Source organism: Oncorhynchus nerka, linkage group LG9b, assembly GCF_034236695.1.
Source record: "Oncorhynchus nerka isolate Pitt River linkage group LG9b, Oner_Uvic_2.0, whole genome shotgun sequence".
Taxonomy (NCBI): Eukaryota; Metazoa; Chordata; class Actinopteri; order Salmoniformes; family Salmonidae; genus Oncorhynchus; species Oncorhynchus nerka.
Window position 1 is genome coordinate 9,985,348 of NC_088424.1, and position 18,146 is coordinate 10,003,493.

Genomic DNA, 18,146 nt, shown 5'->3' on the forward strand with positions numbered 1-18,146 from the left:
CGACATCTGCATGCCCTTGACCTGTCGTTTTTCCTGCCCCCTGTTCTATTAATAAACTGTTGTTAATTCGATACTGTCTGCATCTGGGTCATGCCTAAAACGTGATACCATGACAGACTGACCAGGTGAAAGCTATGATCCCTTATTGATGTCACTTGTTAAATCCACTTCAATCAGTGTAGAATAAGGGGAGGAGACCTGTTAAAGAAGGATTTTTAAGCCTTGGGACAATTGAGACATGAATTGTGTATATGTGCCATTCAGATGGTGAATGGGCAAGACAAAAGATTTAAGTGCCTTTGAACGGGGTGTGGTAGTAGATTCCAGGCGCACCGGTTTGTGTCAAGAACTGCAACGCTGCTGGGTTTTTCACGCTAAACAGTTTCCTGTGTGTATCAAGAATAATCCACAACCCAAAGGAAATCCAGACAACTTGATGCAACTGTGGGAAGCATTGGAGTCAACATGGGCCAGCATCCCTGTGGAACGCTTTCGACATTTTGTAGAGTCCATTCCCTGATGAATTGAGGCTGATCTGATGGCAAAAGGGGGGTGCAACTTAATATTAAGAATGTGTTCCTAATGTTTGGTATGCTCAGTGTAATTAGCATGTGAATGTCAATAGTTGCTCTATGGGTTTGGCAGTGTTAACATTAAAAGTGAATAACTTCTACAATATGTCTGAAATAAATGAGTCAGGACAGCGTTTTTTCCCCATTCTTCATATGCAATCCAAAAACAGTCAGGAATAAGTCATTTCTAGCTCACCATCTGGTAATTGATGAGAACTTGTATGTTGAAATATTTATAATATTCATGAATATCAGTTTTGTAAATTCAGACTTCATTTGACAAGTAAATAATAAAGAGAGCATACATGTGGTTGTCTGGTTCTTGCCTCTTGCAGGGGTTCCACTCAATGATGTATATAAAGCCTCTTGCAGGGGTTCCACTCAATGATGTATATAAAGCCTCTTGCAGGGGTTCCACTCAATGATGTACACTACCGTTCAAAAGTTTCACACTTGGATTAGCTAACACAACGTGCCATTGAAACACAGGAGTGATGGTTGCTGATAATGGGCCTCTGTACGCCTATGTAGATATTCCATTAAAAATCATCCGTTTTCAGCTACAATAGTCATTTACAACATTAACAATGTCTACACTGTATTTCTGATCAATTTCATGTTATTTAATGGACAAAAAATGAGATTTTCTTTAAAAAATAAGGACATTTCTAAGTGACCCCAAACGTTGAATGGTAGTGTATATAAACCCCGGATTGTGCCTACTATGTACTGGACATTGGGAGGCTTTGAATGCACCGGTCGCTCATATTGGTACTCCCCAGTAGGAGCAGTCCTCCATAGGAATGAATGGAATTCTACAGTATTTCAATTAAATGTTTCAAGGACAAAATTACATGTATTTAAGTATTTTTGTTGTTGTCGTGTGGACAGTAACATTAGTAATCTTTACAAATTATAATTGAAGGAAAATTGTTTTATATATTTTTGTGTTTAGAGCACATAATATAGTTTAAAAGTATGCATTAAGGTGTCTGTAATATAATACATGTGGCAAAAAGAAATGTAGACCTTAATAAATTCATTTCTATACCTTCCAAAATATTTGACAACGGTGGAGGAGTGCCAAGATGGAGGCACTTTGGCTTCAACACAGCGCCCCCATTTCAGTCATCTAGTGTATATATAAGTCATTGACAACGTTTACATGCACATCAATATCCTGTTATTATTTGGGGTACTCAAGTATTCTGTTTTTGAGTTGATGCATATAAACATCATATTCCGTTTACAATAACCCGAAAAAGCTTGTATCCCGGTTATGAGAAACCCGGATAAGATGGATACACTGATCTAAAACGGTATACTGTGGCATGTCGAACCCAGATGGAATATCTACATAGAGACTGAAAAACAGCTTCTATCTCAAAACCATCAGACTGTTAAACAGCCATCACTAACATTGAGTGGCTGCTGCCAACATACTGACTCAAATCTCTAGCCACTTTAATAATAAAAAAATTGTAATAAATGTATCACGAGTCACTTTAACCAATACCGCTTCATATAATGTTTACATACCCTACATTACTCATCTCGTATGTATATACTGTACTCTATACGATCTACTGCATCTTGCCTATGCCGTTTGGCCATCGCTCATCCATATATTTATATGTACATATTCTTATTCATTCCTTTACACTTGTGTGTATAAGGTAGTGAGCTACTACCCGGAATAGTGTGGGCAACTATGCTTGTTTGTTGTATATTTATTCAACCCTTTTTGTGTATTTCTTCTCTGCAACACAAACTCCAACACAGTGTTTTCATTGTTTGTCAATGCAGATAAGTTTGATTATATGTAAATTATTTATACTAATGTATATTTTGTTATTAAACTGTTGTAAATGTGTTGTTGAATAACTATTTTTACGAGTCCACATGAGGGCGCACGGGGTTAAGCAATTAAAAATTGACCAGCAAATTAATTTCTTTCAACTATCCAGTAAACACTTCGGAGATGAGGTTGGTGTGGGGTTTTTGTTGAATAAAATTGTACGGATATATCTTGTAATTGAACAAAATAGTAAGGTGGCCAATAACTGGGAACAGTATGCCGATTATTAGGCACCAAGGCTGCTGTTTAAAACCTTTATTTTGAAAACTGAGTGTGGGGTACAGGAAGTGTCTCTTCTTCGCCCCTTTCCTATTGTTTGTAGCCTAGCCAGCTAGCAAGCTATTCTCCCGATGGACGAACTCTTCACACATCGGTATTTCCAAATCCTTAGTACCACCCAAATATTATGATATATTTTCAAGTATCAATAAACGATTAACTGTAACTACAGACTAGCCCTGAAAATGAGCAGAATACCCGGACCCATGTGGAATTCCAAGGCTTTACACGAGCAGTTAGCGTCCATCATGGGGGCGTTGACCAATGCAGCGGTGGCGGACATATGTGAAGTCGTGGATGAAGGTTATGCGATTTTGCAATTAGAAATATCAAGAAGCTACAAGGAAAACGAGGACCTCAAGAAGAAACTGCATTTGATTGAGTCTATAATTGCGCGAGGAATCGATGGAAAAGCTGGAACTCAAGCTGTTATTACTGAACCCGTCCCATTAGGTGAAGGTCTTCATCCAAAACTGTCGCAGCAGGAGGACTCCACATGTCATAAAAGTAATGGGATAACAATAACGTCTGGAGATTGCTACTTTGTAGAAGAAGAAGAGGAGGTAAGTTTCCATATTCAAGTCTTTCAGAAGCTAGCTATATCCCCAGTGTGTATTGTTTATCCACTAAATTCTCATTGAACAATAATACAGAATTGTACATTATGTTAATTTTTGTTTGCGTTCAAATTATGATTTGTTGCAGTTACCCGATGTGGTACTTATCAAAGATGAGGACTCCGAGGACAGTGACACACATGAGGAAGGTAAATAGAGTGCAGATCTGTGGTGTTGTTCTAGAATGATGAAGAAGTTATGTTGATCAGTTAATCTCTCGAAGACAGACACACTTAAAGTAACTGGCATCTGATGCAATTACGCAAGAGTTTAGTTCTGGGTTTCCCAGATTCGTTAGTTATAGCAAAGACAGTACAGTATGAAGATGCTGTAAAACTTAAATTAATAGCCCTGGCATTTATTTGTTTAAAGGGATAATCCACTTCAAACCACTCATTCATATTAGGTAACAGTGTTAATTAAATAACACTAATATGTGAAAATGTTTTTTGTGAACAAATGTTTCATTTTGTTGTAATAACAAGATTGGTAGAAATGTGAACATATTTTGTGAAATCTGTTGCAGCTCAAGTCTACTACAAACCCACAATGCAATGTTCTCTCTCTCCCAGGCTAGGTATTTAGCTAGAAAACATAGCTACACACAATAATACCAAAGTCAATTTCAGCATGTGAAGTAGCTAGCTAGCTGTAAAATCACCTAAACAAACCTCACTATCTATTTAGGACTCCATCACACAGAGTTCAACTTGCAGTTAGTCTTTGCAACTGAGCTATAACGGCATATCTGCCCAGAGTGAGAGCAGCGTTGCTTTCCCGCCCTGTCTATTAATTTATTTTTATTTAACCTTTTTTTAACTAGGCAGTTAATAACAAATTCTTATTTACAATGACGGCCTACCAATAGACAAAAGGCCTCTTGCTGGGATTAAAAATAAAAAATATATAAAATATAGGACAAAACACACATCACGACAAGAGAGACAACACTACATAAAGAGAGACCTAAGCCGACAACATAGCATGGCAGCAATACAACATGACAACAACATGGTAGTAACACAACATGGACTTGACAGTTCATGCAGCTTTAGTATTTTGATCATAGAGTTCTGTTCATAGAATTCCAAACGCGTCATGCATCTACACCAACATTTAAATGTGTCCACAGTGTGTCTGGATTCCCTATTCCCATGCCATATTAAAATGCCATTATGCATTCTACAAACGGTGGAATAGGCAAAATATGATAACACAACAACTGATGGCAGTAGTTAACTATTGTAGCTAACTACAATGACCTATGTAACGAGCAAGCAACGCCAAAGGAATTGCAAACAGGTTAGCATAACTCTAACCCCAAATATATATATATATATTAGCTAGCTGGCTAGAAATTATGAGGCCAGCAAGCATGTTCGTCACACGCTAGGAACGTATTTCCTCCAACATTATAATTAAAAGGTGCCCCTCTGTCCCAAAACACATCTTCTGGAGACCTGTGGGAGGAGTGCTGTTGACGTCTCCCACTGTATGCGCTTTCGGTAGCCTGATTGCGTCTAGACTGAGGTGAAATCTGCACACAATGCATCCTTGACCACCTTCTGAAGAGGTCAGACAGATCTGAACATATTCAGACCACCAAGCGACTTTTGTGAGGATAGACCCGTCTTTTCAATGCGATCTTCGTATCCTTAGGGCAAAAGTCGGATGTAAGTATCAAGTGCACACAATTTCCTGATTTCCACAAGCAGACCACTTAGAAGTTAAATCATGGGGAAATGTTGTATTTAGGCTTTTTTATAGGCTTTCATCAAATTGACAGAGGAGTTTCATGTTTTTTATTTCTGGGGGTAGATTAACCTTTTAAATCACTGAACACAACAGGTGCTTATTAGAGACAGGCATTTCCTTAATGAATACTACTTTACTCATTTGCATAGTTAATTGTTTAATTCTAACATTCACTTCCAGCATTTTAATACATTTCTTCATTTCCTGCGCTAATGTGTTATCATTTACACACGGTGTCACATTTCTTTTGTCTTAGTATGCCTCTATTTCTGGAGGGGGAAAAAATCCTTGACTGAATAATTATTCTCCTCCTTGACTATACATTTTCTTCACTTCAACATTTCAGATTTGGAGTCCTTAAGGTAAAAAAAAATCCCTAACCAAAAAACATTTTGTTCTCAAACATAATTAAAATCCCAGTGCAGTTATCACAAAACATTATTTCCGTGTTATTGCCGAACTAGACTATATGGCTATAAAAGCCTAGGAAATAATTTTAATAAAACCAGAGAGGAAGAGGCTAACACATGGAATTGTTTTAAGATGGTCATACCAAGGATCAGTTAGCCATTTGATTTATAATTTTATGTATAAAAAACAAATCTTAAAAAATGTATTTGATGATACATTGAATTTGCCCTAACTACTACTATTAGCCCATAGAAAAGCATTGAATAACAGCTTCATACATGGATAAAAAGATAGTCAACAAAAAAAATCTGAAGAACGTTTGTTCTGAAGGGTCAGGAAATTATAATATATAAGAAAGATGCCTTCCTAACAATCTTAAATAAACATGCCCCATTCAAGAAAATTAGAACCAGGAACAGATATAGCCCTTGGTTCTCCCCAGACCTGACTGCCCTTAACCAACACAAAAACATCCTATGGCGTTCTGCATTAGCATCGAACAGCCCCCGTGATATGCAGCTGTTCAGGGAAGCTAGAAACCGTTATACACAGGCAGTTAGAAAAGCCAAGGCTAGCTTTTTCAAGCAGAAATTTGCTTCCTGCAACACTAACTCTAAAAAGTTCTGGGACACTGTAAAGTCCATGGAGAATAAGAACACCTCCTCCCAGCTGCCCACTGCACTGAAGATAGGAAACACTGTCACCACTGATAAATCCACCATAATTGAGAATTTCAATAAGCATTTTTCTACGGCTGGCCATGCTTTCCACCTGGCAACTCCTACCCCGGTCAACAGCACTGCACCCCCAACAGCAACTCGCCCAAGCCTTCCCCATTTCTCCTTCTCCCAAATCCATTCAGCTGAAGTTCTGAAAGAGCTGAAAAATCTGGACCCCTACAAATCAGCCGGGCTAGACAATCTGGACCCTTTCTTTCTAAAATTATCTGCCGAAATTGTTGCCACCCCTATTACTAGCCTGTTCAACCTCTCTTTCTTGTCATCTGAGATTCCCAAAGATTGGAAAGCAGCTGCGGTCATCCCCCTCTTCAAAGGGGGGACACTCTTGACCCAAACTGCTACAGACCTATATCTATCCTACCATGCCTTTCTAAGGTCTTCGAAAGCCAAGTCAACAAACAGATTACCGACCATTTCGAATCTCACCATACCTTCTCTGCTATGCAATCTGGTTTCAGAGCTGGTCATGGGTGCACCTCAGCCACGCTCAAGGTCCTAAACGATATCTTAACCGCCATCGATAAGAAACATTACTGTGCAGCCGTATTCATTGATCTGGCCAAGGCTTTCGACTCTGTCAACCACCACATCCTTATCGGCAGACTCGACAGCCTTGGTTTCTCAAATGATTGCCTCGCCTGGTTCACCAACTACTTCTCTGATAGAGTTCAGTGTGTCAAATCGGAGGGTCTGCTGTCCGGACCTCTGGCAGTCTCTATGGGGGTGCCACAGGGTTCAATTCTTGGACCGACTCTCTTCTCTGTATACATCAATGATGTTGCTCTTGCTGCTGGTGAGTCTCTGATCCACCTCTACGCAGACGACACCATCCTGTATACTTCCGGCCCTTCTTTGGACACTGTGTTAACAACCCTCCAGGCAAGCTTCAATGCCATACAACTCTCCTTCCGTGGCCTCCAATTGCTCTTAAATACAAGTAAAACTAAATGCATGCTCTTCAACCGATCGCTACCTGCACCTACCCGCCTGTCCAACATCACTACTCTGGACGGCTCTGACTTAGAATACGTGGACAACTACAAATACTTAGGTGTCTGGTTAGACTGTAAACTCTCCTTCCAGACCCATATCAAACATCTCCAATCCAAAGTTAAATCTAGAATTGGCTTCCTATTTCGCAACAAAGCATCCTTCACTCATGCTGCCAAACATACCCTTGTAAAATTGACCATCCTACCAATCCTCGACTTTGGCGATGTCATTTACAAAATAGCCTCCAATACCCTACTCAACAAATTGGATGCAGTCTATCACAGTGCTATCCGTTTGTCACCAAAGCCCCATATACTACCCACCATTGCGACCTGTACGCTCTCGTTGGCTGGCCTCGCTTCATACTCGTCGCCAAACCCACTGGCTCCATGTCATCTACAAGACCCTGCTAGGTAAAGTCCCCCTTATCTCAGCTCGCTGGTCACCATAGCATCTCCCACCTGTAGCACACGCTCCAGCAGGTATATCTCTCTAGTCACCCCCAAAACCAATTCTTTCTTTGGCCGCCTCTCCTTCCAGTTCTCTGCTGCCAATGACTGGAACGAACTACAAAAATCTCTTAAATTGGAAACACTTATCTCCCTCACTAGCTTTAAACACCAACTGTCAGAGCATCTTACAGATTACTGCACCTGTACATAGCCCACCTATAATTTAGCCCAAACAACTACCTCTTTCCTAACTGTATTTAATTTATTTATTTATTTTGCTCCTTTGCACCCCATTATTTTTATTTCTACTTTGCACATTCTTCCATTGCAATACTACCATTCCAGTGTTTTACTTGCTATATTGTATTTACTTTGCCACCATGGCCTTTTTTGCCTTTACCTCCCTTCTCACCTAATTTGCTCACATTGTATATAGACTTGTTTTTTTTACTGTATTATTGACTGTATGTTTGTTTTACTCCATGTGTAACTCTGTGTCGTTGTATGTGTCGAACTGCTTTGCTTTATCTTGGCCAGGTCGCAATTGTAAATGAGAACTTGTTCTCAACTTGCTTACCTGGTTAAATAAAGGTGAAATAAATAAATAAAAAAAAAGATCAGGAAACTATGTATTTACGTTACAGCCTTATTCTAAAATTGATTAAATTGTTTTTTCCCTCAACAATATACACACAATACCCCACAACGACAAAGTAAAACCCTTTTCTTTCTTTTTTTTGCAAATGTATAAAATACAAAAAAACTGATATACACATTTACATAAGTATTCAGACCCTTTACTCAGTACTTTGTTGAAGAACCTTTGGCAGCTATTACAGCCTTGAGTCTTCTTGGGTATGACGCTACAACCTTGGCACACCTGTATTTGGGGAGTTTCTCCCATTCTTCTCTGCAGATCCTCTCAAGCTCTGTCAGGTTGGATGGGGAGCGCCACTGCACAGCTATTTTCAGGTCTCTCCAGAGATGTTCGATCAGGTTCAAGTCCGGGCTCTGGCTGGGCCACTCAAGGACATTGAGTCTTGTTCCGAATCCACTCCAGCATTGTCTTGGCTGTGTGCTTAGGGTCGTCATCCTGTTGGAAGGTCAACGTTCGCCCCCAGAGGCCCTGAGCGCTCTGGAGCAGGTTTTCATCAAGGATCTCTCTGTACTTTGCTCCGTTCAGCTTTCACTCGATCCTGACTAGTCTCACAATCCCTGCTGCTGAAAAACATTCTCACAGCATGATGCTGCCACCACTATGCTTCACCGTAGGGATGGTGCAATGTTTCCTCCAGACGTGACGCTTGGCATTCAAGTCAAAGGTTTCATCAGACCAGAGAATCTTGTTTCTCGTGGTCTAAGAGTCCATTAGGTGGCTTTTGGCAAACTCCATGCGGGCTGTCGTGTGCCTTTTACTGAGGAGTGGCTTCCGCCTGGTTACCATAAAGGCCTGATTGGTGGAGTGCTGCAGAGATGGTTGTCCTTCTGGAAGGTTCTCCCATCTCCACAGAGGAACTCTGAAGCTCTGTCAGAGTGACCATCGGGTTCTTGGTCACCTCCCTGACCCAAGGCCCTTCTCCCCAGATTGCTCAGTTTGGCTGGGCAGCCAGCTCTAGGAAGAGTCTTGGTTGTTCCAAACTTCTTCCATGTAAGAATGGAGGCCACTGTGTTCCTGTGGAACTTCAATGCTGCAGACATTTTTTGGTACCCTTCCCCAGATCTGTTCCTCGACACAATCTGGTCTCGGAGTTCTACGGACAATTCCTTCGACCTCATGGCTTGGTTTTTGCTTTCACATGCACTGTCAACTGTGTGACATTATATAGACAGGTGTGTGCCTTTCCAAATCAAGTCCAATTAATTGAATTACCAATCAAGTTTTAGAAACATTTCAAGGATGATCAATGGAAACAGGATGAGCTAAGTTTAGTCTCATCGCAAAGGGTCTGAATACTTATGCAAATAAGGTATTTCTGTTTTTTTATATTTAATATATTTGGAAAAAATCTTAACCTCTTTGCTTTGTCATTTTGCGGTATTGTGTGAAGATAGTCTAATTCTAAAATGGATGAATTAAAATATGTAACAAAATGTGTAAAACGTCACAGGGTCTGAATACGTTCCGAATGCACTGTACTTCCATGTATATTTTTTTTACTGGTACCCTGCTACCTTCAGACTAGTCTTGTGAGGCTTGTTGGCATCTTAGAGCAAAATTACTGACATGTTTGTGAGAGACTCACCTTTCCATAGAGGGGCCAGTGTGTTGCCCAAACTGTTCAGACGCTACAGTCAGAAGTTGGCCGATCGGCTGTACCGACTTCAAAAGTCCCTTGGCGCTTGTGGGGGTTGTAAAGCAAAATGGAGAGCCTCATCGTGTTTGTGAGAGTCTCCTCTTTTCCATAATAGTTTGAAAGGTTAAACCGTTCTGACACTACAGATGTTTTCATGATAAGACCGATTTTCGGGATGTCTCATGGTCTGAAAAACACCACTCTAGCTCTGCCACCTTACACCGCAGACGTGGAAGGGCGACATCGGCTGATGCGGTGGATTGAGACGCAGCCCAAACAAATCTCTAGCTTCAACTGACAGATTTGGATGTTTTTTTTATGATACTTGTTAGATTTCCGTAGGGGTGCGACATCGATTTTTTAATTGTCTGAAAACCTATCAATTATCAACATTCTACTGTGTTCTATGTCTGTAAAGGGTCGCGGTAGAAATAATATTGTCCATTTGTCACGTCCCTAATCTGGTCTAACGGTCATCTCGCTGTGAGCTGTGCATGTGCAGGCGGTCAAATCAAAGGCACTCCTTCGATATGAAGTTGTTGTTTGACGAAAATGAAAACGTCAGTTTGTCACTGTCCCGAGGATGGAGAAATAACATGTTCAACTACTTAAGACATTGGCTCGAATCTAGGTTGTGCCTTTAGATTTTGAGAAAATTAACAGCTAAGGTATAATTTTTCACTTCTCTCATTGACTTCTTAAACCCCGGCCTTCTTAAACCCCGGCCTCTGCTTGGTCTGTTTCACAAACATTCCTGGAAAGTCTCGTGATGTTGGGTTTAGAAACTCTGTGGTTATATATACGTACGTACATACATACATACAGACAGACAGACAGACAGACAGACAGACAGACAGACAGACAGACAGACAGACAGACAGACAGACAGACAGAACCAGTACCAGTACCAGTACCAGTACCAGTCAAAAGTTTGGACACACCTACTCATTCAAGGGTTTTTCTTTATTTTTATTTTTTTCTAATTGTAGAATAATACTGAAGACATCACAATTATGAAATAACACATATGGAATCATGTAGTAACCAAAAGTGTTAAACAAATCAAAATATATTTAACATTTTACATTCTTCAAAGTAGCCACCCTTTGCCTTGCACAATCTTGGCATTCTCTCAACCAGCTTCACCTGGAATGCTTTTCCAACAGTCTTGAAGGAGTTCCCACATATGCTGAGCACTTGTTGGCTGCTTTTCCTTCACTCTGCGGTCCAACTCATCCCAAACCATCTCAATTGGGTTGAGGTCAGGTGATTGTGGAGGCCAGGTCATCTGATGCAGCCCTCCATCACTCTCGTTGGTCAAATAACCCTTACACAGCTTGGAGGTGGGCTGGGTCATTGTCCTGTTGAAAAAGAAATGCAAGTCCCACTAAGCGCAAACCAGATGGGTGGCGTATCGCTGCAGAATGCTGTGTTAGCCATGCTGGTTAAGTGTGCCATGGGGCAGTAATCATTTAGGCAGGTTACCTTTGCTTCCTTGGGCACAGGAACTATGCAAAGGGAGGGGAGAGGTTGAAAATGTCAGTGGAGTACACATGCTTTGAGTACACGTCCTAGTAATCCGTCTGGCCCACCGGCTTTGTGAATGTTGACCTGTTTTAAAGGTTTTGTTCACATCGGCTACCGAGAGCGTTATCACACAGTCATCCAGAACAGCTGGTGCTCTCGTCCCTGCTTCAGTGTTGCTTGCCTCGAAGCGAGCATAAAAGGCATTTTGCTCGTCTGGTAGGCTTGTGTCGCTGGGCAGCTTGCGTCTAGGTTTCCCTTTTGTAGTCCATAATAGTTTTCAAGCCCTGCCACATCCGACGAGCGTCAGAGGCGGTGTAGTAGGATTCAATCTTAATCCTGTATTGACGCTTTGCTTGTTTGATGGTTCGTCTGAGGGCATAGCGGGATTTCTTATAAGCGTCCGGATTAGTCTCCCGCTCCTTGAAAGTGGCAGCTCTAACCTTTAGCTCGATGCGGATGTTGCCTGTAATCCATGGCTTCTGGTTGGGATATGTACGTACAGTCACTGTGGGGACGACGTCATCAATGCACTTATTGATGAAGCCGATGACTGATGTGGTGTACTCCTCAATGCCATTGGATGAATCCCGGAACATGTTCCAGTCTGTGCTAGGAAAACAGTCCTGTAGTGTAGCGTCCGCATCATCTGACCACTTCCATATTGAGTGAGTCACTGGTACTTCCTGCTTTAGTTTTTGCTTGAGAGCAGGAATCAGGAGGATAGAATTGTGGTCAGATTTGCCAAATGGAGGGCGGGGGAGAGCTTTGTAAGCATCTCTGTGTGTGGAGTAGAGGTGGTCTAGGATTTTTTTTCCCCTGGTTGCACATTTAACATGTTGGTAGAAATGAGGTAAAACAGTTTTAAGTTCCCCTGCATTAAAGTCCCCGGCCACTAGGAGTGCCGCCTCTGGATGAGCATTTTCTTGTTTGTTTATGGCCTTATAGAGTTGGTTGAGAGCGGTCTTAGTGCCAGTTTTGCTTTGGTGGTAAATAGACGGCTACGAATAATATAGATGAGAACTCTCTTTTTAGATAGTGTGTTCTACAACTTATCATAAGGTACTCTACCTCAGGCGAGCAATACCTCAAGACTTCTTTAATATTAGACATCACGCACCAGCTGTTACTGACAAAAAGACACACACCCCCACCCCTCATCTTACCAGAGGTAGCGTCTCTGTTCTGCCGATGTATGGAAAATCCCACCATTTCTATATTGTCCGTTTCGTCGTTCAGCCACGTCTTGGTGAAACATAAGATGTTACAGTTTTTAATGTCCTGTTGGTAGGATAATCTTAATAGTAGGTCATCAATTAAATTTTCCAACGATTGCACGTTATTAAGGAGAATGGAAGGCATTGGGAGTTTACTCGCTTGCCTCCCACTTCTCAGAAGGATCCCCAATCTGCGTCCCCCTTTCCGGCGTCTTTACTTCACGCAAAAGGCGTGGATCTGGGCCTGTTCCAGTGAAAGCAGGATATCCTTCTTGTTGGACTCGTTAAAGGAAAAGGTTTCTTCCAGTCCGTGGCGAGTATTCGCTTTTCTGATGTCCAGAAGTTCTTTTTGGTCATAAGAGACGGTAGCAGCAACATTATGTACACAATGAGTTTTAAAAAATGTTATGCAAAAAAACAAAATTGCACAATTGGTTGGGAGAATGTAAAACGTCAGCCATGTTCTTCGGCGCATTCTTTTCTCTCATTTTATTTCTTTCATTTTTTTTGCACAAATTTGTTTACGGCCCTGTTAGTGACCATTTCTCCTTTGCCAAGATAATCCGTCCACCTGAGAGGTGTGGCATATCAAGAAGCTGATTAAACAGCATGATTATTACACAGGTGCACCTTGTGCTGGGGACAATTAAAGGCCACTCTAAAATGTGCAGTTTTGTCACACAACACAATACCACAGATGTCTCAAGTTTTGAGGGAGTGTGCAATTGGCATGCTGACTGCATGAAATGCCACCAGAGCTGTTGCCAGAGAATGAAACGTTTGTTTCTCTGCCATACTACCAATGACGTTTTAGAGCATTTGGCAGTACGTCCAACCGGCCTCAGAACTGCAGACCACGTGGAGGTCCTGGGCTGGCGTGGTTACACATCTGGCTTCTTCACCTGCGGGATCATCTGAGGGCTTATTTCTGTCTGTAATAAAGCCCCTTTGTGGGGAAAAAAAAAACACATTTTGATTGACTGGGCCTGGCTCCCCAGTGGGAGGGCCTATGCCCTCCCAGGCCCACCCATGGCTGCGCCCTGCCCAGTCGTGAAATCCATAAATTAGGACCTAATGAATTTATTTCATTTGACTGATTTCCTTATATGAACTGTAACTCAGTAAAATCTTCAAAATTGTTGCATGTTGCATTTATTTTTGTTTGAGAGAGAGTGAGAGGGTGATTTTGTTGTTTATGTTCTCAGATTCAGATAGTGGGGTAAAATGAGTTAATCATAACCCCCTCCTACTGGTATAATGTGTCCTATAAAACCATTCAGAAAGTTAGCTACCACCATGCAGTTCTACTCTATGTAGTTATTCATCTTTAACACAATGGTTTTGTTTGATATTTTCCTCCAGGTGTTAATGTGTCATCCGTGGGAGGAGATAGTGTGGCTCCCCATACATCCCCCAATGCAAGAAAGGATGGGAACAGAGGAGATAGTGTGGCTCCCCATACATCCCCCAATGCAAGAAAGGATGGGAACAGTCCAGCACAGTTCAGGAGCAGGAAGATTGACTGGCAAAGGAATGAAGATAACAGTATCTTCCAGGGTGAGCAAAGGAAAGAGACATTGAAGCACAATCTCAAACGCCCTGCATCTAGATTCATTATTGGGAAACGGGTGATCTTGGGCCCTCAATACACACTGCATGAAACCCCCAATCAGCCTGGTTCCTCTGGCCACTTAGGGGGCAATGGGATGGAGACAGCAGAGCTGGTTTGCTCCTATGCCTCAAAAACAGACTCTGATGTGCTTGTGGTCCACCCAGAGCCTCCGCTTGTTCCCACTGTATCAGCTGTCACCTTTAACAGTCAAGTAGGGACTCACAGCAATAGGAGGGATATCGACATGATTGACTCTCAGCCTATTGAATTAGAGATGGACATGTGCTCTACGTGGAACAAACAGGCTAAGACAGAGATTACTTTCTCTCAGCTCCAACAAAACCTCGAAAATATCTCAGGCATGAGTCCCGATCACTGTCAACTGACACAGGGAATGAACACAGCATCGAATTTTGATGGACCTGACATGATGAGTTTTGCCATGTATGAGAAACAGTCTAACCATCCCCAATGGAGCGATGTCCAAGGGAGCGAGGTCCAAGGGAGCGCTGACAGCAGGGATAAGCGTTTTGTTTGCCCTTTCTGTCACAAGTGTCTGATGACGTCTCAGAACCTCGAGGTGCACATGCGGATTCACACAGGAGAAAGACCGTTCAGTTGTGCCCAGTGCGGGAAAAGGTTCACCCAGTCAGCCCATCTGAAAACTCACCAGAGTGTACACACAGGAGAACGGCCGTTTGCGTGTACACTTTGTGGGAAAAGTTTCATAGTGAAATACAGTCTCACGTTACACCTGAAGAAACACCACTCTAATGTGAGGCCTTTGTAAAGTTAAAACAAAAGTGACATGCATTAGAGTGCACTTCTAACCATTTACTGTTCAAAAGCATACAAATCAATGGGAAACTGAATGAAATTGATTGGATCACAATGACATGTTTTATCTATTTAGGTATTAGAATATTGCATTTTGTATTATGTATTTGGGTGCATCTTGCCATTCTAAATAAACTAATATGGCAGCATAATGACAAAATAATTTGTACCATTATGATTACACTGTGTACTAAGAACAATCGAAGACAATAACATCATTTGTACCATTATGATTACACTGTGTACTAAGAACAATCGAAGACAATAACATCATTTGTACCATTATGATTACACTGTGTACTAAGAACAATCGAAGACAATAACGAATCAGTATATCAACATAATTGTTTTCTAAAACACCATGTTAAAATCAACAATGGTAAATCAATGCGTTAATTTGTAGACAAGAGATACATTGAAGCCTTTAATCAGCTGTCAATGCATGGGAATGTTACCTGGGGAGTGTAAATGCTTGTTTTCACTTTAGTGTCGTTTTCAATTTATTTGCATATTTAGCCACACCAATTTTAGGTTTAATGTTTAGACTTTGAAAACATGTAAGAAAATATGACCATTTCATGTTCCATTATGATATTGTTATGTGTAGGTCAATCCACAGAATTAAATAGAACAGTATTACATTGTATCTCTTGACAACAATTGTGTTTAGATGTTGTTTGGATCCAAGGTTTTGTTGAAATAAATGGAGATAATCATCTTTATCTCGCATCTCTATATCTCTGTATCCTCGATTCAAAAATGCTGAGAGACCCTCAGACATATCATATGCATAGTAACCTAAATGTACTGTTAGTTATTATTTCATTTCTATGGATGAATTATTATTCGAATAACCATTTTCAGACTGTGGTGTATGTCTCTGGTCCATGGTGGATGGGCGCGTGCGCAGTATATGCAATGATTTTCAAAAACAACTGCGTTGGCTAACAATTTTGAAGCGCGGTTGACGTAATACTGTCGCGCAGTCTTGCAGTGCGGAAGGCTTCTTCGTTTAGATTAGGTTGGAGCCTTTGTCACAACTCTTATTGTTCTGACAATAGAAACCCTATAACAACATCAACTGACTCGTAGACAAATGCTGTTTGTCTGTGATTAGTTTAGAAAGTTGTTATAACAAGATGTCAGTCTTTTCGCCGGCCACAACGTCGACTTCAGTTCCTTTTCATAAACCGCTCACTTTATCATACAAATCATGGAGAATCGTAATGCGCAAGGACATGGAAAGGAGTCAGTAGCGCACAAACACTCGGTCAGAAATCACCTCGATCCCAGTGAGACCAGTCATCAACTCAGGGAACCTGGCTGTTTACAATTAGCCTACAATGATTTAACCAATGTATTTATATCACCACTATTCTACTAGCCACTGTAGTTATTTCTATAGTTTTCATGGGTTTTCTCCTCAATTCTGTATTGCCACTTAAAGCTAAACACCAGGTCAATGTTTTACTCTTTGTGTTTTTAGTTGTAGACAATATTATATAGACAATATTGTCTATAGTATATTAGCAAAGCTAGGAAGATGACTAAAAACATGACAAAATGTATCATATCGGATCTTGGAAATTTTAAGTATGATTTCAGGCACCCTAGTTAAAAATGCAGCACTGGTATGAGAATAATATTGAGTTCTTCCTAATGTGCCCTTACATTATTGTTTATGGAATTGAGACTTACATGCTCTTCTTGATATGGTATTGAAAGATTTTAAGAAAGGATTAATCTGGTTCCCTACAGTCTATGGTGAAGGCAAGCCGGACACCGTAAGCCTACAGGATACAAAGGGAGAGTAAGTGCAACGGAGGCCTGGAATAAAAAATCAAATGGAATGGATGGTTTATCTATACTAGAAAATACCAACCCCATCATAGAAAGATTTCTCCAAAAGGCAATTATCCACTATTTCCCCCTCCTATAGGCAGTTTTGAATCAGGTGATGATGATGAAGACAAAAAGGCTGTGATTGATTCGCACATCAACCTAGAGGGAGGGAGGGAGAGCACGATCCCGAAGCTTCAGCATATGAACGCTGCACACTGCGTACGGAAGGAGGGATACTCTTGTGGATACCAAGTACTGAAACAGCCAAACGCATTCCTTACCCCAGGATACTTCAACTGGTGACTTTCCGTGAGAATAAAGAAAAAGGAGCACTCTGAAACAGATTCTGAAGATCCAGCTTGCTCTTATGCTACAGAAATGAGCCCCATTCGTGTCACAGCTCACCCAAAGCAACAACATAAACTCAGCAAAAAAAGAAACACCTCTTTCAGGACCCAGTATTTCAAAGATAATTCGAAAATTCAAATAACTTCACAGATCTTCATTGTAAAGGGTTTAAACACTGTTTCCCCTGCTTGTTCAATGAACCATAAAAAAATTATAAACATGCACCTGTGGAATGGTCGTTACGACACTAACAGCTTACAGACGGTAGGCAATTAAGGTCACAGAAAACTTAGGACACTAAAAGAGTCATTTCTACTGACTCTGAAAAACACCAAAGGAAAGATGCCCAGAGTCCCTGCTCATCTGCGTGAACGTGCCTTAGGCATGCTGCAAGGAGGCATGGGGACTGCAGATGTGGCCACGGCAATAAATTGCAATGTCCGTACTGTGAGACGCCTAAGACAGTGCTACAGGAAGACAGGACAGACAGCTGATCGTCCTCGCATTGGCAGACCAAGTGTATCAACAACTGCATAGAATCGGTACATCCGAACATCACACCTGCAGGACAGGTACAGGATGGCAACAACAACTGACGAAGTTACACCAGGAATGCACAATCCCTCCATCAGTGCTCAGACTGTCCGCAATAGGCTGAGAGAGTCTGGACTGAGGGCTTGTAGGCCTGTTGTAAGGCAGGTCCTCACCAGACATCACCGGCAACAACGGTGGGCACAAACCCACCGTCACTGGACCAGACAGGACTGGCAAAAAGTGCTCTTCACTGATGAGTCG

General features: G+C 41.4%; 1 protein-coding gene across 1 annotated transcript; it reads left to right on the forward strand.

Annotated features, from left to right (window-relative positions):
* Positions 1 to 2,726: 2,726 nt before the first annotated feature.
* LOC115114063 (zinc finger protein 699-like) lies at positions 2,727 to 15,896 on the forward strand. The gene is made up of 3 exons (XM_029642007.2): positions 2,727 to 3,272; positions 3,415 to 3,475; positions 14,075 to 15,896. Exons 1-3 carry the CDS (start codon positions 2,895 to 2,897, stop codon positions 15,112 to 15,114), a joined length of 1,479 nt encoding a protein of 492 aa, XP_029497867.1. The 5' UTR covers positions 2,727 to 2,894; the 3' UTR covers positions 15,115 to 15,896.
* The last annotated feature ends 2,250 nt before the right edge of the window (positions 15,897 to 18,146 follow it).

Bases quoted from the DNA above. Each gene is read 5' to 3' on its own strand.
- LOC115114063 (XM_029642007.2), top strand. From the start codon at position 2,895: ATGAGCAGAATACCCGGACCCATGTGGAATTCCAAGGCTTTACACGAG. The intron at 3,273-3,414 runs GTAAGTTTCCAT...GATTTGTTGCAG, and splicing joins TTGTAGAAGAAGAAGAGGAG to TTACCCGATGTGGTACTTAT. The intron at 3,476-14,074 runs GTAAATAGAGTG...ATTTTCCTCCAG, and splicing joins CAGTGACACACATGAGGAAG to GTGTTAATGTGTCATCCGTG.